Source organism: Fukomys damarensis, unplaced genomic scaffold (genome assembly GCF_012274545.1).
Source record: "Fukomys damarensis isolate Sample0158 unplaced genomic scaffold, DMR_v1.0_HiC HiC_scaffold_30, whole genome shotgun sequence".
Lineage (NCBI taxonomy): Eukaryota > Metazoa > Chordata > Mammalia > Rodentia > Bathyergidae > Fukomys > Fukomys damarensis.
In genome coordinates, this window is record NW_022900942.1 from 8,917,962 (window position 1) to 8,936,106 (window position 18,145).

Here is an 18,145-nt window from a genome sequence, read left to right on the forward strand (position 1 = left end):
AAAAAAAAAAAAAAACACTGAAGATGCGATATCAGAAAAAAAGTTTGAGTTTCTGTTACCTATGTGCTGTGGAATAAGTTCCCAAGGCTCTGGTATTTAAAATTGGGTTAGGAACACACTCCTTGCGCAACCCACAAGCAGTACAAACGTGTGTCTAGAACTTCTTGGTGACCCCAGGGCCCTGGTTCTTTCTAGAGCCAGCTGCTTCTACTTCTGAAATGTCCCTTCAGCGTTTGGCCCCTTCTCCCCTTTGACAACACAGTTGCTTTTCCAAACTGAGCTAATGTCCCAGTGTCCTTAACTGAAGAATTCTAGCATAAACTCTTCTGGAATTGTGTGCCATTCAGTCACAGGCAGATTTGATTAGTCTAGTGACTAGACTCTAGTCTGTCAAGATATTGATCCCTTGACTGATGTGTTACAGTCTTCTAACATGGCAGTAACTGGTGGTTAAAATGTGAACCTTGGAACTGACTGAACTCAGTGTTTACAGGGACAGTTTGTTTTTGGTTTTTTGGTTTTTTAGTTTGGTTGCTGTTGTTGTTGTTTGGTACCTGGGATCAAACTCAGGACTTTGCACTTGCAAGGCAGGCAGTAGAACCACTGAGCTACATCTCCGGCCCTACCAGGACAGTTTTTAACATTTAATTTGCATGCTGTCTCCACAGGGTTTGAAAATGGATTATCCTGTTATTCCCTAATATGACTGAATTTGAATGGAAATTACCTGGAAACACAGAAAAATGGTTTATTTTAATATCATGCATTTCTGTAGTTAGTCAACATGCTGTGGACTCAGCTTGGAGACCTGTCCCCTGCCTGTCTCCAGTATTCATGGGGCAGCTGTCACAGAGGGCAAGCATGTTCTTACTCATCACACCTCCAAGACAGAGGACAGAAGAGATGTTCTTCAGGGGAAAGATTGCAGTTGTGATCACTTGCTTACAGTGCAGAAGCTAGCTCTATGGGAGGAAGAAGCTCCAGTCACCATCCTGGCTGCTGTGTTTCCTGAGGAACCACCAGTCAGCCCAGCTCCCCCAGGGGAAGCTCAGCTGCACAATGGGCAACAGTGCTGGGTGTGTTATAAACACAGCCCCTCCAGTGAGCTCTCTGTGCCTCTGCCAGCCCCTGCACAAAAGCCTGGACAGCCTCCCAAGGTCCCTGCAGTTGGAAGTCAGTGCTCTCAGCTCAGTCCTCAAGCAGGTGACCCTCATGAGAAGCGGGTCTCTGCCTCCTTTGCTTTTCTCACTATTTGTCCTGACAGCAGTGCCACATTTATTTTGTAAGTAACAGTGCTTCAAACTTCTGTTGGCTCCTGGTCCTTCCTTCATTCTCTATAGCATGTGAGCAGCTCAGGATGCTGCACTGCAGTTTCTGTTTTGTTGCTCTTAGGACAAATCAAGAGGCCACTCTCACAGACAATATATGTGCCACTTTCTAAGAAGAAGAGCCCTTGCTTTCAGAAGCAAAAGGCTGTTTTTTAGTGGGGATACAAGTGGCTGGCTCATGTCATTAGACAGAAGTACACTAAAGGCTTCATGGTGAGACTGTGTGGACAGACGTAGAGTGCAGTGTGTGAGCTCCAGGATATCTGGGTACCAGTCACTGTGGATGCTCGCAGGACTGACAGCCAAGTAGGATGAGATGATTAGCAATGTGTAAGAAGGAGCATCTGAGGAAATGAGAGAACATAGACAAAGTTAGCATATGTCAAGTGCCCACTGGAACCTATCCCCAGGGTCTGCAGAGAGGGCGCATGTCATGGCAGATCAGTGGGAAATGCTGTGTCCTGTAATTCTGTACGCCAGAGCCTATGGGAAGGCATGAAAAACAGAAACAGTCTGCTGTGACTTAACCACAGAGTGGTGTTTATTCGGAAGCGCTGCTTTAAATACATACAGTGTGCCAGTGTTTCAGGAAACACGATTTGGGAGAGGCTGGAGAGTGCTGAGATAACGCAGGGCATCTAGGGCAGACAGTAGAGCTGACATCCCCACGAACCTGCTGTGGTGATGAAGGGGCTGAATATCGTGCTCCTGGTCACAATGGAGAGGGCCTTTAAAGGAATGAGCGGAGAGAGTACAAGGAGCAGGCAAACCTTTGGACGTACCGATGAGGCAGTCATCGGAGGAGACTCTGCAAAGTTTCTTGTCACTGCCACTGTTTCTCAGCATTATCAGTGATGGAAGCAGATTGCGGAGATTGGTGGTGTAACAAGTATCAGGGTCCTGAGACAGCAGGAGAGATGTCCTTCTTAGTATCTGCAAATGGGACTCTGTAACTGTGGGGCGAGAGTAGAGTCTTGGGCTTGCTGTGAGGATTCTCATGAGCTGAGCATGTTAAAGTGACAGATACTATTGTCGCATGGTTCTGGGCTACAAGTCTGAAAATCCAGGCCATGCCCCTTCTAAAGGCCCGAGGGAGAAGCCTCCTGGTCTCCTTTGGCTTCCAGTGCTGCAGGAAACCTGTGTCTTCCCTTGGCTTGTGGATGCCTCCGTGGTCCACAGTGGTCTCCTCTCCATGTGTCTACATGCAAATTTTCTTCTTACAGGGACACCTGCATTGGATCGGGGCCCTCCCTAATCCAGAATGAACTCATCTTCACTTCCTCACATGTTCACAGACCCTGTCTTTAAATATGGTCACATTCACCAGCCTGAGTAGCAGAAATTAGGTGTGTCATTCACCCCGGCCAGGTGCCCTCCTCTGAGAAAAAGGTAGCCACAACTATAAGTGTCAGATTTCCTTAAAGAATCAGAGAGACTCTGGTAGGTGAGAAGGGAACAGCACCTTCAGCTCATGTGAAAAGCATGTGGATTCAAATTGTACCTTCACCTGTGATAACGGTGTCTGCAGAGGTGAGGGAGACGACAGAGGTGGATCTTGAGGACCCTGAGGACTAAAGGACACTGGGGGCCCAGGGAGGCCCTGTGTAGGACCATCAAGACTAGATACTGCTCTGGTGCCACAGTTCCTCTATGGGGCTGGAGAAAAGCATCCTGGCCAGAGTTGACTCTTGGGAGGGTGACACTCAGGAGAGGACATTACCAAGAAAGTGGTCCAGAGCTGGAAGAGTTCTCCACAGCCATGGGAATGGCTGCTCAGGAGAGACACCAAGCCTTGGACTGGAGGACTGAGGGGAGACTGAAGACCTGGAGAGTGGGAGCAGGAGCACAGAAGGGGAGGACGGAGGAGAAGATGGCTTGTTCTTGCTCCTCCATATTTGAGACACAGCAGGTCCTCACTGGAAGAGCTCGGGTTGGGGAGGAATTGTCACAGCCTGGAGCAGTGGTGGTGACGGTCAGGGACACACCGGTGGGAACAGGGGCCCTCGGGGGAGCTGCTTGTTTCCTTTAGGATGGAGGGGGCAAAGGAAATGGGCTAGGAGTCACAGCCTGGAGCAGTGGTGGTGACAGGGACATACCGGTGGGAGCAGGGGCCCTCGGGGGAGCTGCTTGTTTCCTTTAGGATGGAGGGGGCAAAGGAAATGGGCTAGGGCACTGGCTTAGATGGTGCCACAGCTCAGAGGTGTGAAGCTCAAAGGAAGAGACTCCAGGAATTGGAGAAGGAAAGCTGAGAAAGAGATGTCCCCTTTCTGACTCAAGACAGCAGCTTCCCTGGGAGGGTGAGTCCTCTGCTATCCTGAACTTCAGGAGACAAGGTAGGGGTGAGCCACAGGGCAGGGCTGGACAGAGACTGCTGAGGACTGAGTAGGAGAGGTAGGACGTGGGACAGGAGCAACTCAGAAGGACTCGTGTCCGCCAGTCTATTCTATACCATCTCCAAATCTATTCTGCACCACATATAAAAGAAAATAAAGCTCTGTCCAGGTGAAATCATTAATTTTCAGACAGAACAAAAGCCCTTGGCAGCATGGAAGGTATAAGTGTGATCCTGGCCCGTGCTCCTCCCCTCTCAGCCTTCCTCCTGCACACATTGGCACACACAGGCACACATCTGCACCTAGGCACACTGCACCAGACACGAGTCTGTGCTGAGCTGCCCTTTCTGAGCACACTTCAGGTGGCTGAGCATACATCTGTTGTAGCGCCCCAGATCCTCAGTAACTGGCCAACACAGTGGCATTTCAAGCTCTCAGCCAGCCAAGAATGCAATTCCTCCCAGCCATTTCCATGATGTGTTATCTGGTAACATCAGATGAAACTATGTGATCATCACATAGGACACAGAAGACAGAAATGAAGCCAGTTGCTTACTCTTGCATAGTGCAAGATTACAGAACACGACTAGAGTATCTTGGCCCAGGAGTTACAACGGGGACGGAAGGCATCAGTAGGTCCAAGAGAAGTTAGTGACCCAAACACAGGGTTGAGGGCCAAGGAGATGGGCACAGTACACCAGCCTCTGTGGTCACTGCTGACAGTGTCTCTCAGGAAAGGATTATCATCTAACTGGAAGATGTCACCAAAGATCCTGGGTATAATGTTCATTCAGCTGATTATTGGAATGATTGCAGCTCCTTTTCCATTATTTTCAAAAGAAAGGGAACTCAAGAATGCTCAGGGCCCAGAACTTCCTCTTGCAATTCCATTAAATTATTTTATGCATTACAGTGTTTATTATGTTAAAGTCATCTCAGGAATCTAAAAACGATGCCTGGACCTGGATGGTTACATCAGAACTATTACATGAACACAAGTTGATGGGAGGTGGATGGGTGAATATTGGATGGGTGGGTAGACAGGGTGTAGGAGGATGAAAAGTATATAGGATCTTACTCTTACTGTACAAGGTGTTTCCAGACTGGCTTTATAAACATAGTAGTAGCAACAACAACCAGAGTCCTTGTTGAGCATTGCTTGCACCAGAGAATATTTCATCACTTAACATTTCAAGGAGTCATGAGAACAGTTCTGTGAGACAGCTCCAACTGCTCAATCCGTTTTGCATGTGAAGCAGGCAAACTTTAAAGAGATTACATTCTGCTCATGGTCACATAGTAGGTGGTGGAAATCAGAATCAAGGACTGCTTTGCCTGACACCACATCTTTGGGTCCTAAGTTTACATTCAGTTTAACTCCACCTGTGAAACTGGCCAGGAGATAGGAATAGTTTTCCAATGAATGTCCTCCCTGGGGAAGCTCAGTCCCTGAGTCCCTGAGCTCAGTGTCAATGACCCTGCTGTCCTGAAGAATCTCAGGTACTTTGGGTGTGCTCGTTGTCAGCACAGATCTGCTGTGAGCAGCCCTCAAGCTTGCACATGGACCTGAACTCATGCGAATGCTGTGCTCTGCTTTTTTTTGTGGGGGGGGTGGTCATACTACGGGTTGGACCCAGGGCTTCTTCCAGAGCTACATCCCAAGCCTTTTTTTTTTTTTTTTTTTTACTTTGAGACTGGTTCTCTTAATTAACTAAGTTGCCCAGACTGGGTTCTGGGCTCATACTTGCAACCCTCCCTCTTCGGCCTCACAGAGGTACTGGCATCACAGGCATGCACCACCACACCCATTGAATTGGACTCCTTTTTAACCTCATATCTCTGTACCAGCCTGTTAGGGGAGCTGGACATACGGCTGTTGTACAGACAGGAATCCCCCGCTGGGTGAGACGTATACCGACAGTGCTCGAGGCTGGGGGCACAGTTGCACTCTGAGCCTAGAGGAGAGCAGTCCCAGCCCTTGCCGAGGGCCCTTGGACACAGCGCTGACCCTTCCTTGCCGTGGGAGGGTCCTAGGGTGAGCTATTCAGAGCAAATAAAAACTATATTTTCTGGGCAACAAAGAAGACTTTGGTGTGAAATGGGTGGGTTGATAAGATTCGTTTGTGGAAAGGTTTTAAAGAAATCTCAGCGGGTAGCCTGGCAGGCAGCCACATGCCTCTCATAGATACAGAATTTCTGCCATAGCAAATCCCCAGGCCGCACCATGGGCCTTTTTGTTTCCCATGCCCTCTCTAGTGACCCTGAACACAGCATGCCAGCAACAGAGTATCCCACAAACAAGGAGGGTCCTCTCTCGGCCCTGGCCCACACTCCCAAATTCCGGGGCTCCTCTGCAAGTCAAAGCTGCCTCCTGAGAGGGTCGGGCACTTGGAGGCACACAGGTGCCCCAGCACCCCTTCTGCAGATGCTTCGAAGGGGCCCCCAGTCCTCCTCACCAGGGCAGCACACTTTGCCACTGACGTAGTGTGAGGTTGCTGTCTGAGGAGCCCAGAGTCCAAGTCAGACTGTTCCTGGGCACAAGCCTGCCTCTCTACAGGAGCTGAGCTTAGCAAAGCCCAAAATCCCAGCTCCTCATACAAGGCCAGAGCCTGCAGGCCACACTGCAGCTGGTACCCACCTTTTCACAGCAACTGGATTGGGAGAGCAGCACTCCCTGGGGAGCCACAGGGTCACTTCTGCCCTTCGGAGCCCTCCCAGCACAGCTGTCCTCAGCTTCCCTGGAGATGGACAGGGTCAGCAGTCTCAATAGAACCTGGGACACTGCTTTGTCCTGGGCTCCTCAAGCAAGTGGAGCCAGGTGTTTATCTACTAGATCATGCATCTCTGCTCACCCTAGGGCCTCCCTATAGGAACGAAACCTGGAAATTCTCTCCAGATAGATGGCCAGTGACCTGCTTCATACCATTCTTGGAAACAGACCCTGGCAGCACAGGCCTAAGCAAAAGAAACCACCTCTGTTTCCTTTTTGGGTGCTTTTCCTGAAATCTGTGGGGAAGCAGGAGGCTGCTGAGGGGCAGCACGCCAGGGTGTGCCAGGAGCACATGGGCCAAGTGGGTAGTTGCTCACTGGTTCTCAGGAGCATTTGGTGCCGAAGGTGCCACCAGCAGAATCCTAAACAGCTCCAGTCTTCCCACCAACACAAGCAAACTTGGGAACTGACATTTGGAGATTACTTGAGGAAGAGACAATGTCTTGCTTCTTCTGTTAAGAGTTCTGAGTTCTCGTAAGTTTTTCTAGGTTATAGGAAACACTATGACTTTCTCTCAATGAAGCCATCTCTCGATTTCCTACAAGTTTCCTGGCTATAAAGAAAGGTGCTGTGACCTTAGAATCTCTTCTGCTGAGAGCAGGCAGCCACAGTGAAGACTTGAACTTGGGTGTACAGATTTTTACCTAGTCATGAAAACTGGTTCCCATAAGAGAGGCCTTGTAGTAAGAGAGCAGTGTAGTAAAGTAGATCATATAATGGCTTTGATAGCCTTTGAAATCTTTATATGTCTTCTGATGAAAAATACTGGGAAAAGTACATGTTTTAAAAGCATAAATGTACTCTAAGAGGTTGAGGCAGGAGGATTGCAAGTTTAAGTGTAGCCTGGGCAACTTAGACTCTGTCTCAAAATTAAAGGGGGAAGGGCTGGGGATGTAGCTCAGTGTGAAGACCATGGGTTCAACCCTTAGTACTGCCAAAAAACAAAAACAAAAAACAGTGTGCATTTAAAAACACCAGATCAATCCAAATCCACATAATTAAATATGTTGCTCCATTTCTGAATTCCACAGTAATGGTTTTGCTGGCCTATTTCATGCTGTCACTTTGCATTAGCAGCCAGGGGTGGACCTGAGCACTTTCGAGAAATGGCATATGCTGGCACATACGGACATACAGATTTATTCTGGGTAATGCTTCCAAACATGACTGTAAGCCAGATAAGCAGGCACTCAGATCTCCATTGAGTGCTTTGTTCAGGGACATCAGTGGCAAGTTGGTCAAAACTGGACCGTACAGGGAGGGACAGCAGCAGCCCATCCCCATCCAGGAGCCTTCTAACTAGTTGCTGAGCCTCCAGGGACCCTAGTTCTCACTGCTTGTTTTAACTTTATGAACCTCAGGATTTCCTTAGTTATTGGGATATGAGGTCCTAAGAAGAGAATCAAGAAAGAATGGCATTTGGGGTGAGTTCCATGGGAATACTGAGCTGGCACTGGGCCCTGAGTGGGCTGCCCTCCCATGTAGGAAGGAGGCTGTTTTGGGAGGACAAGTCCCTGTTAGGGAGAGACCCATCAATTCAAATCACTTCATTTGTGACCATGTATGTGTGTGTGTGTGGGTGGATAGGGTGAATTTAAAGACATTCAAAACACCCCAAACTAACCAAAATTGTACTCAGGGCAGTCAACCTAACTAGATATGCCACCAAATCAATTGTAAAACCAAGTTGAAATGTGGGAAAAAAAACACAAAACAGTGAATCTATTACACTAATCCTTCAATAAACCCATTTCATTTTGTCACAGTATCTGATGGATGTCACATAGAAAACTATACGTGGAAAGTGATTCCCAAGAGTCCTTCTGTGGGAATTTTCTAGTGATTTGTGACAACAGGAGACTTAGGAGTTGAAGCAGTGGCCACATGGATTTTTTTGTGGCTTGTGGGGTTTAGATTTTTGGTGTAGGACCAGCGAATGGGATCTGAATGTTCAATCCATGAGAGAGCCAGGTATTCCTCCAGCTTGCCCAGCTGGTCCCTGCCCTGGAGTGACTGACAGAGTGGTGGACCCAGGGGCCTGCATGGCAGATGCATCCCCTCAAAGCCAGGCCAAGAAGTGAACCCCTCCCCACTGTAACTTCCATGAAGCTAAATGCATTTTCCAGCCTTTATCCTGAGAGGGTCCCTTCCCACACTTTTGATTTTAAATGCCTCCTTCGGTCTTTTCTTCCCTCTTTCAGTTTATCACTCGAGATTATAATGCTGTACAAGTCTAGTAGCTGTAGGTCTTTAGTTAATGTCTTAGCTGGCAAAATAAAACTTGTAGTCCCAAGGTGGCATACAAAAGCCCATCATGCATACTCATAATTGTTAATATTTTACTGGTCTTCAAGTCTGAGAATTCCCCCCATTTACATGAAAATCCATGGGGCAGTGGCATAATGTGAATAAAACCGGCCAACAATAGTGACTTACTGTGGGCTAAGCCTCTACCCCGTATTTATAAGGTTTGTTACTGGAAAATCATCAAATGACTTGAGCAATGATTATTTCCATCGGCTCTAAGATCTGATGGGCTAGGAATGTGAACTTTTACTAGACATGCCTAGTGAGATTATATTTGAGTGATTCTTAAATATAAAGTCTGAAGAATACTAATCATAGAAGAAAACATTAAATTAATTATAATGAAAAAGGGACACTATCCTACCTCATCTGTGGGAATCTTCTACGTTATAATTCCATGTGTGGCTTGCACTTGCAGAGAGGAAAATTTCCATATTATGTTTCTCTCTGGCTTGCTGGGCAGTATAGCCATGCTTTCAACTCCTAAATAAACACTTTATATTTCTGTTGATCTGAAAACTTCCAGCCTGGAAGGTACAGCCAGTGAGCTGCTGCTTGGGGACCTTACTTCCCGCAGCCTCAGCTTGTTGTGTGCTCACTCGGCCTCCTATGGCAAGTGGGGAGCAGCAGTCTGTGGGTCAAGTCAGTGTGGGAAAGCAGTGCATTCAGGACTGACTGCAGCAGGTAAGCATCTGGCCTCAGAGAAGAGGCAGAGCAACCTGCTGGCCAGGAGCACTCGTGGCACAAGCCCAAAACCAAGCCAGCAGCAGGCTCCAGGCTATGGCAAGGTCCGAGGTTGACAAGCCTTCAAGGCCATCTCTGGCACCATGTCAGAGTAGTCAGTGTAGCTGCCAGCTCCTACTACATGAATAGGAGAGCAAGAACTGTTATTTGGACAGTGAATACCTAGTTACCACTGTGCACCTGACTGTTAAAGCAGAATTAGGGCTGCACCCCAAGCATCAGAATTACTGGATCTGGGGTCTGTCCAGGAAATGTAAGCCTGTATCTGCCTTTGTCTGTCTGTCTCTCTCACACATGCAGGCACACACACACACACACACACACACACACACACACAGCTTTGATGAAAGTTTCTTAGAGGATATAATTCTTATGGATGCAATTGAACAGAGCATAAGAAGTACACTGGATCAACTAATGATAAAAAAAATGTTTATAGGGCAGTATTCACTTTGTCATCACAATTGAGATTGTCTTGTATGAACATTTGATTTGTGCCATACCTTGATCATAGCAAGGTGTCGGATGAATGACAGTTTTTTGAGCAAGCTTGGAGTTATTACTCCATCAGCTTACAAAGGTTCCAGGGAAATGTCAGATGGACAGATGGTCCTAATGGATACCTGAGCTCAGCTTTGTCCATGTGTATGTATTTATCACCATTAATGGATTCTTCAGACAGCTGATATTCTAAGCTGTAACTTACTGTGTGATTTTGCATGCAGGCAGATAGAACAATGACAGACATGCAGGCCCCTGAGAGTGCAGAGACTACACAGTGCTTCTGGGCTCTCTGCTGTTGGTAGGTGGCAGCCCTGAGTTCTGAGTTCAAGACAGGAAGTCATTTTTTTGATGTTAAATTTGTTGTGGGCTGAAGAAGTGCCAGGGGTTCAGCAACCGGGGTTGGGAATCATATGAGGTCACCATAACAGAGAGGAAGTAATAGACTCAGAATTAATGTCCATTTCTATGTAGCTTGCTAAATCTCTGTTTCTGTGAGTAAATAAAAAGGCTGGTGAAAACACCTGCTTTGTAGGTTGTTAAGGAAACACTTCACCAAAACTCCTCGAATATACTCAGCACAGACTCCTGTCACTTTCTGGGGATGGTGGCAGTTACGTGCTGTGCACCACACTGTAGTGTGCTGTTGCTGAAAGGAACCTTTGACATTCCAGATGAGTGTGTAGTGGTCCATTCCCATTTTATACATGCAGACGTGGCTGCCCAGCAGGGCTCCGCAGTTGGCTCCAGGACTTCATCTAGTGCATGTCAGGATTGAGCGAACCTCAGGTCCCTTCCCTGTTGGTCTCCAAAGACCCTGCCTTCACCTGGCACCCACTCTGAATGCTGCACCCACAGTCATTTCCTTGGGGTCTGAGTTGTTCCCAGCAGACCGCAGAGCACACGTAGACTAGGGCTTGTCGGTCAGCACCACACCACAGTCCATTTTCCAGATGAGCAACAAGTCTGAGTGGTACAGTTAGAGAGGATAGAACTGGAAAGCTGGGTTTGTTTGTTTTCTGGCACTTCAGAACCATGCTGAATGCCTATGTCTATGACAAAGCCTTATGTATGACCTAAAGAATTATCTAATGAAATGACTGTCTAAAGCAGAGGTCTTCAGGCTACACGTGTAGAAACTGCCATGTTTAAGAGAAATTTCACTTAAAAATAAATGGATAGCTGGGCACAGTAGTGTTACCTGTAATCCTAGCACTCTGGAGGGCACTGAGCCAAGAGGATTTCAAGTTCAAGTCCAGGTGAGACCCTGACTCATAACAAAAAATTTAAAAACATTGAGAATGTAGCTTAGTGCAAAGGCCCTGGGTTCAATCCCCAGTGCCACTGAAAAAGAAAAAAAAAAGCATTAAAAATAATTTAACAGCCACCATGCTAATATCCAAGTTCTTCCAGCAAAGAAAGGAGTGGGGCTGGGCTTCCTTTACTTCCTGTGGAGAAGGTTCCAGGAAGCACTGGTGCCTTCCCACTAAGAAGCACTAAGTACTAAGCACTAAGTGCCTCCATCAAAGGACCTAGCTGCAAGGCTGGAGAACAGAGCAGTCACCTCACTGGGGGACAGGCGAGTGGGCATGAAGCAGTGTAAAGGCAGCAGGAATCATGGGAACTGACTATGAGGATAAGGTATATCCAGAGCGGTGTGGTCAGACAGCCTAGGGGTGAACAGGGACACATGAGAGGCCAGCCACAATGGGCTTTGGGCAAGGAATTGGAGGAGGGGTCACATAGGGCGCATACTTGAGCCTGTTGACAGAAAGGCAAAGCAGGCAGAGGAGCTTGTCTGTGCATAGGAGAATGTGGCATAAATAAATGTGCATCGTGAGAAGGAACATGCAGGATCGGGTTAGCAACAGCAGTTGAAGCAGTGACCCCAGCCCCGATGGTTAAGAAAATAAAAGGAAGCACAGGGTGTTGGTGCACACTTGTGATTCCAGCACTTTGGGAGACTAACGCCGGAGGATTGCAAGTTCAAGACCCACCTGGGCAATTTAGCAACTTAGCAGAAACCTGTCTTGAAATTTAAAAAAAAAAAAATTAAAAGCACTGGAGATGTTGCTTAGTGCAGGAGGCCTCAGATTCAATCCCCAGTACTACAAAAAAAAAGAGTGTGGAGGGGGAAGAGGCAGGTTGCTGTCAAGTAAGAAATATCCCAAAGGAGGAAGCAACACAACTTGGTGATTTGTGTGTGTCGGGATGAGTAGACGGAAAGCCCCAGGCAGCAGGTATAAAGAGGGGCCACCTTGGTGGGAACCCACCAGAAGAAGATGAGCCTTCAGGTAACAACACCTGAGCTCTTTAAACAGTAAATGCCACTCCAAATACGAAGGACCTTGTGTGTTTCTGTGCTAGGTTAACAAGTGCCCTATTCCATGAATAAAACCTAAATAAAAGCCTACACTGTGCTTTAACTTAACTGAAGGCAATATTAATGGACACATTTAAACTATACTTGTCCCCACCAAAATCACTACACATACACCAATTTAGGGTTCCCGCAGGCTGGGAGAAGCTACTTTGGAGACATAAATGCCTTCTCTGTTCCTTACAAATAACTGTATTCACACTCACAAAGCCCAACTGTTGTAAAAATATTAGTATTCTGATACTCTTGTGTTTTGTTAATGCATTTAATTATGTACAATATAGCTATTGTTTTCCTTTCACATTTGCATTAATTTATATTAGCCACAGGATATAAAGCACAACTACAATATCAGACTCTTTAGCTCTCTCTATTGCTTCTGCAACTTTTAAATTAATCTCCCATCCTTGCAAAAACTCCAGCTTTCCACCAGCCATACTGGTCTCTTTCTTGCTTTTGCAAACACTGGAGTGCAACAGTGCATTCAGTCAATATACTGGAAATATCAGTGTTCTTATGAAGTTGAATTTAGCCCGTGATCAAAAAAGAACTCTACCACCAGATATTCCCAGTCTTCCTTCTCTACTCATCCTTGATAGGGCAGCCTGTTTACAAGCACATGGCATGGCTGATGTAGATACTGTTTGTGAGACGGATGAAGATGACCACAGTGACCCTGACTTCCAGCTGTTTACCTTGCATCTTGGCCCTAGCACACATTTGTAATGTGTGATGGGAGTGGAGTGACTCTGCTTTGGGAATAAGACCTTTATCAGCTGCATTTATCATTTATTGACTGCATGATCAGTGCCATTGATGGGGTAGTTTCTCCAGCTGTATGACTTGATGAAAGAGTTTGAAATCTGCTTTTTGTATCTATATATCCATATCTATATCTATATCTATATATATATATATATATATATACACACACACACACACATATATATATATACACACATATGTATATATACATACACACACACACACATATACATGGATATTTCTATGGGACTGTGAGATGAACTTCTACCAATATACATAACAGCAGAAACAACCTGCCTAGGCTCTCACAGCTGGTGGCCTGTCTTCCACAGAACCGCACAGGGACCTGGACAGAGAAGCCAGTGTCACTATGTGTGTTCAGGAAAGAGTGAGCTTTTCAGTTATTCAGAGACCATGGTGAAGACGTGGGAGAAGTAAAGGAAAGGACTACACCGCAGTCAGAGCCCTCAGAGTGGCTAAGACTAGATGGTGCTGTCTCACCAGCCCTGTGAATAGCATCCGTCCAAGGGCAACAGGCAGGCTATCTCCTGTCCTTGCAGCAGCTCTACTGCCATGGGAGGCCATGAAGTTTTTACAAGTGTTACAGAAGACTTGAGCTCCAATTCTAGTGGTGCTGTGCTCATGTGTATGTGTGTGTGTGTGGTATGAGTTCACCACATCTGAACATGACTGATGTGAACAATATCTGCTTCACCGGCCCTAAAGAGCAGATAAAGAGGTAAGAGCAGATAAAGTCACCACCCTAGACACCTTTCCTGTGAGTTCATCATTTTTGTTACCAATACCAAGTTGTTAGTAAGTATGACTGTTGGAGAATACTTTCTTAGGAGATAAAACTCTTCTAGACATTTAAAAACTCAGCATCCTCCTCTCTAATGTCTCTGCAACACAACTAAAGACCCTCAGAGTATTACTGTGCCTGTGAAATCATTTTACTCAGTAGTGTGTTTATGATTTTCCAGCTCATGGGAGCTGTGCAAAACAGTGGTCACATAGCCAGCCTGAGAACATCTGTTCCTAGAAGGGCTGCTTGTGAGCTCTGCCCAGAGTGTGGTGTGGGTGTTGGTGTGTCAGGACTACTCTGGCCCCCAACCTCTCCTTGAGAAGGTGGTCACATTGTCTGAGCTGTTTATATACTTGATGTGGTCAGTGCTGGACATGTTCTCTTGTTCTGGGACTCTGGTAACTCTTTTCATGCCACACAGAGGGCCTCTGTGGTCAGCCCCCAATACCACCTCCAGTGGAGACCATGTCACTCATATGGCCAGTGCATTGCTGGGGAGATTCAGCATGCCCTATGTTGGTGTGTTGGTGCATGTCCTCCACAGCAGTGCACCCAGCAGATAGTAAGTAGCATGGGCCCTGTGGTTGCTCCTTGATAGTCATCAAACCACAGTAGCCATAGGGTCCCAGTACAGCTAAAAATGTCCTTTGAGGAAATCAGTACCCTCACCTGTAGCCTGCCCACTCTTCATCCTTTCTCCTGGCTTTTGGGGTACTTTCCTTAGTGCTTTTGCTTTCCCTGGAATATAAACTCAGAGGGGCCGTGGTCTGGTTCCCCAGGCCAGGTGCCTTGATTGTTCCTGCACCACCTTTTCCCAAGCTCAGTCAGATGCTTTCTTTATGTACTTTTTTCTTTTTTTTTCGGTACCAGGGATTGAACTCGGGTCCTTGCACTTGAGAGACAGGCAGCAGCATCACTGAGCTAGATCCCCAGCCCTCAGCCAGGTACTTCCTACATTCATGTTCAAAACAGCGCTCCCCACGCTGCACCCACACACACTGCTCAGGATGAAAGAGGGAACTGGCCATGCTTGGGCTCTTACTCCTAGAGCTCTATCCCCATTCTTCTTCCCTTTCCCATCTGTTCTTCTCCTGCTCTGCCCATTCTCCTGCCTCCTGGGACCCCATCCTCCCCTCGGCTCCGCAGCTCAGTACAGCACAGGCTGAGCACAGAGCTCTTTCCCCCCAGGCACGCCCCACGGGGCCCAGACTGTCACCTTCAGGTGTTACCTTCCAAGGGCCTTCCTGGCTCCCCTTCCTGTGCTCTGTTGTTCTTCACTTCAGCAGCTGCTTCACAGATTACACCTTGTGACAAATGGACTTAAAACAGTGGCAATTTATTCTCTCACTGCTGTGGAGCCCAGAAGTCCTACATCAGGTGTCTAATGGCTGCGGGGAAAAATCTGTTCTGCGCCTGATAGTGCCAGTGTCCCGTGTGTCCTGTGGCTTCCTGTGGCCTGTGCTTGTGTCACTCACTCTCACCCTTCTTCACTTCTTCTCTGTGCATTAACGAAGCTGAGTCCAAATTTCCCTCGTTTACAAGGATGACAGTCCTTGGATTAGGGCCCCCTACTGTAGCATGACCTGGAATCTTTATGGGATTTCATCTGCAAAGAACCTGTTCCTAAATCAGTTCACAGTCATGGTAGGACGTTAGCCTGTGGACATGTCATTTTAAGGAACCCTGTTCAATATCTGATTCGCCTGATAGAATGTAAGCATTATGAATACAGTAACCACAATTTGTTCATCACTGTAGCTCAGATACCTAGAGAGGAGTATGTTATACTCGGTAGATGCTTAATAATGGGTGGCAAGATAGACATGTGGGTGGATAGAAGGGTGAATGGATAAACAGGTGGATGATGGATGGATAAATGAATAGGTAGATAGAAGCTATGGGGTAAATATCAGTGCATAGATTAATGGGTGGGTAGCTGCATGGATGTTATTGCAAGAAAGTGTGGATGAATCCATATTTTCTATAGGTAAGGAAGTTTGGGAAAGAAATTAACTAAATTGTGTTCATTTAAACTTAGCTTACTATAACTTGAGAGCAAAATGGGTGTTCTTCCCTCCATAAGAGAAGTGCTCTGTTTTTAATAGAAGGCTATGAGGTGGTGGGATACAACATGAAATATTCCATTCCTGCACTAAGCATTCTAAGTATTGCTGCTTACAGAGGAGAAGCCAAATCGGTGTCCTGACTAAGCAATTCTCTAATGCGAGAGGCCTCCTGTGGAAACTTGGAGTGAAAGAATTCTAAACACCCCATTTCTTTAAGGCATGAATTGCAAAAAGATGTGGGCAGTTCCATTTTTACCAACATCACTTAAAACACCTTTTGTCAAATAAAAGCCCCAGCGTGTTCAGCTCATGCACCAGTGGCCTTTTAGGTAACCAATTCCCCACAAGGTGCCTCTACTCCTGTGCTCTCCAGGTGCAGTAGGCAGTGCTGGGAAGTCCTCGTGTGAGTGCTGTGTCTACTGAGCCACCTCTCCGGGAAGCCCTGGTGTATCTTAGCCAGGGTGCCAAGCCTTGAATCACTGAGTGACCCCAGGGCTTTCACACAACCTCACCAAGGCCACTCACTCCAGGTTGGTTTCCATCAAAGGCAGTCTAAGGCTGCCATGGGGCTTCACGAGCACTGCCAATATTCTGTGGGTTTTATAGGAGACAGCTAGTTCAAGACCCCTGGAAGAAAGCAGCTTTGTCCCACGCACTGCTTTGCACAGGCCCGTATTCATATCTCATTGTTGTTTGCAGGAGAGGCAGATGCGAACCAGAACAATGGGACCTCGTCTGAGGACACGGCGGTGACAGACTCCAAGTGCACAGCGGACCCAAAGAATGCCTGGCAGGACGCCCACCCAGCTGACCCAAGGAGCCGCCCCCACTTGATCCGCCTCTTTTCCCGAGATGCCCCGGGGAGGGAGGACAACACCTTCAAAGACAGGCCCTCTGAGTCCGATGAGCTTCAGACCATCCAAGAAGACACAGCAGCAGCTTCCGAGGGCCTGGATGTGATGGCGTCACAGAAGAGACCCTCCCAGAGGCACGGATCCAAGTACCTGGCCACAGCAAGTACCATGGACCATGCCAGGCATGGCTTCCTCCCGAGGCACAGAGACACGGGCATTCTTGACTCCATTGGGCGCTTCTTTGGCAGTGACAGGGCTGCGCCCAAGCGGGGCTCTGGCAAGGTGAGCTCTGTGGAGTAAAGGAGCTATAGTTTAACTGGAAAGAGGAAAGGAGAGGTCCAGATGGCCTAGGCTAGTGAGGAGGCTCTGATGTGTACCCCGAGTGTCTTAAGATGCTGGGCCTGGCTGGAAAATGTGTCTGGGCCCAGGGAATAGGGCCTGGTTGCTGCTTGAGCTATTTTCATCTCACTCCTCCATTTCTCCTCTTGCATGGTACTGTGATTAGGGTGTGGCTCTGAAATGCAAGGCCCTTCTGTAGTAGTCTCAGGGTGCCCTGGCTGTGGGCACTGCCAAGAGCACCACATTCTAAGGTCTCTCATGCCCTGTGCTTGGGGCTTTGACTGCTTTTGCCTCTGCGCCGCACTTTTAGGTTCAACATTGGGTTCTGCTCATTTTTTCCTGGAATCAGTGCTGCTAGCTTCCTGTTGCTCTACAGTAACACGACTCGGGTGGAGGAGGCCTTGTGAACAAACTCCTGAATTAATTTTGCCTTGAGTAAACTTTCTCTTTTGTCTGAATCCAGTGGAAGGGAGTGGAGGGGCAAATGAATGCCTGTGAATCAAACCCTAATTATCTTGTGATCCCATTAAATTGTATATGGAATCTTGGAAGTTTTATTGTTTAAATGCAAATGTTCTAAGGACAGCGGTGTATCACACAGAAAATGCTCTTGGTGGTCCATTTTGCAAGAATGGCCTCTAGGGTGAATGGGAGTAGTTAACCATGGCTGCAGCTTGTTAAGTAGCTAATCCCAAGTGACTCTCAGATTGCAGGTGTACGGCACTTAACAAGGATTTACAGTGTTGGATAGTTGGGTAATTTTGGAAAGAGGGGTGTTTTTTTTAAAGGTCCTGATATAGTAGTTCTCAAAAATCTGTTAAGATTTCTTATGCTTGTGTATTGTACTTATTCTGAAAAGCCTTTCAGAATGTAAGAGATTTTGAATAAAGTGAGGAACGGAACCTGCATGATAAGTACGTACCCTCAAAACAACCCTAGGGCAACTTAGAACG

The 18,145-nt window shown here is 47.1% G+C and overlaps 1 protein-coding gene across 4 annotated transcripts in view; it reads left to right on the forward strand.

Moving 5' to 3' along the window:
- The window catches only part of Mbp (myelin basic protein), a 102,321-nt gene that overhangs the window by 51,405 nt on the left and 32,771 nt on the right, over nt 1-18,145 (forward strand). For all 4 annotated transcript variants that reach the window (XM_010605566.2, XM_033757551.1, XM_010605567.2 and 1 more), the window contains one exon: nt 16,699-17,135. In XM_010605566.2, coding sequence (XP_010603868.1) covers nt 16,699-17,135 — 437 coding nt within the window. The remainder of the gene's footprint in view (nt 1-16,698; nt 17,136-18,145) is intronic.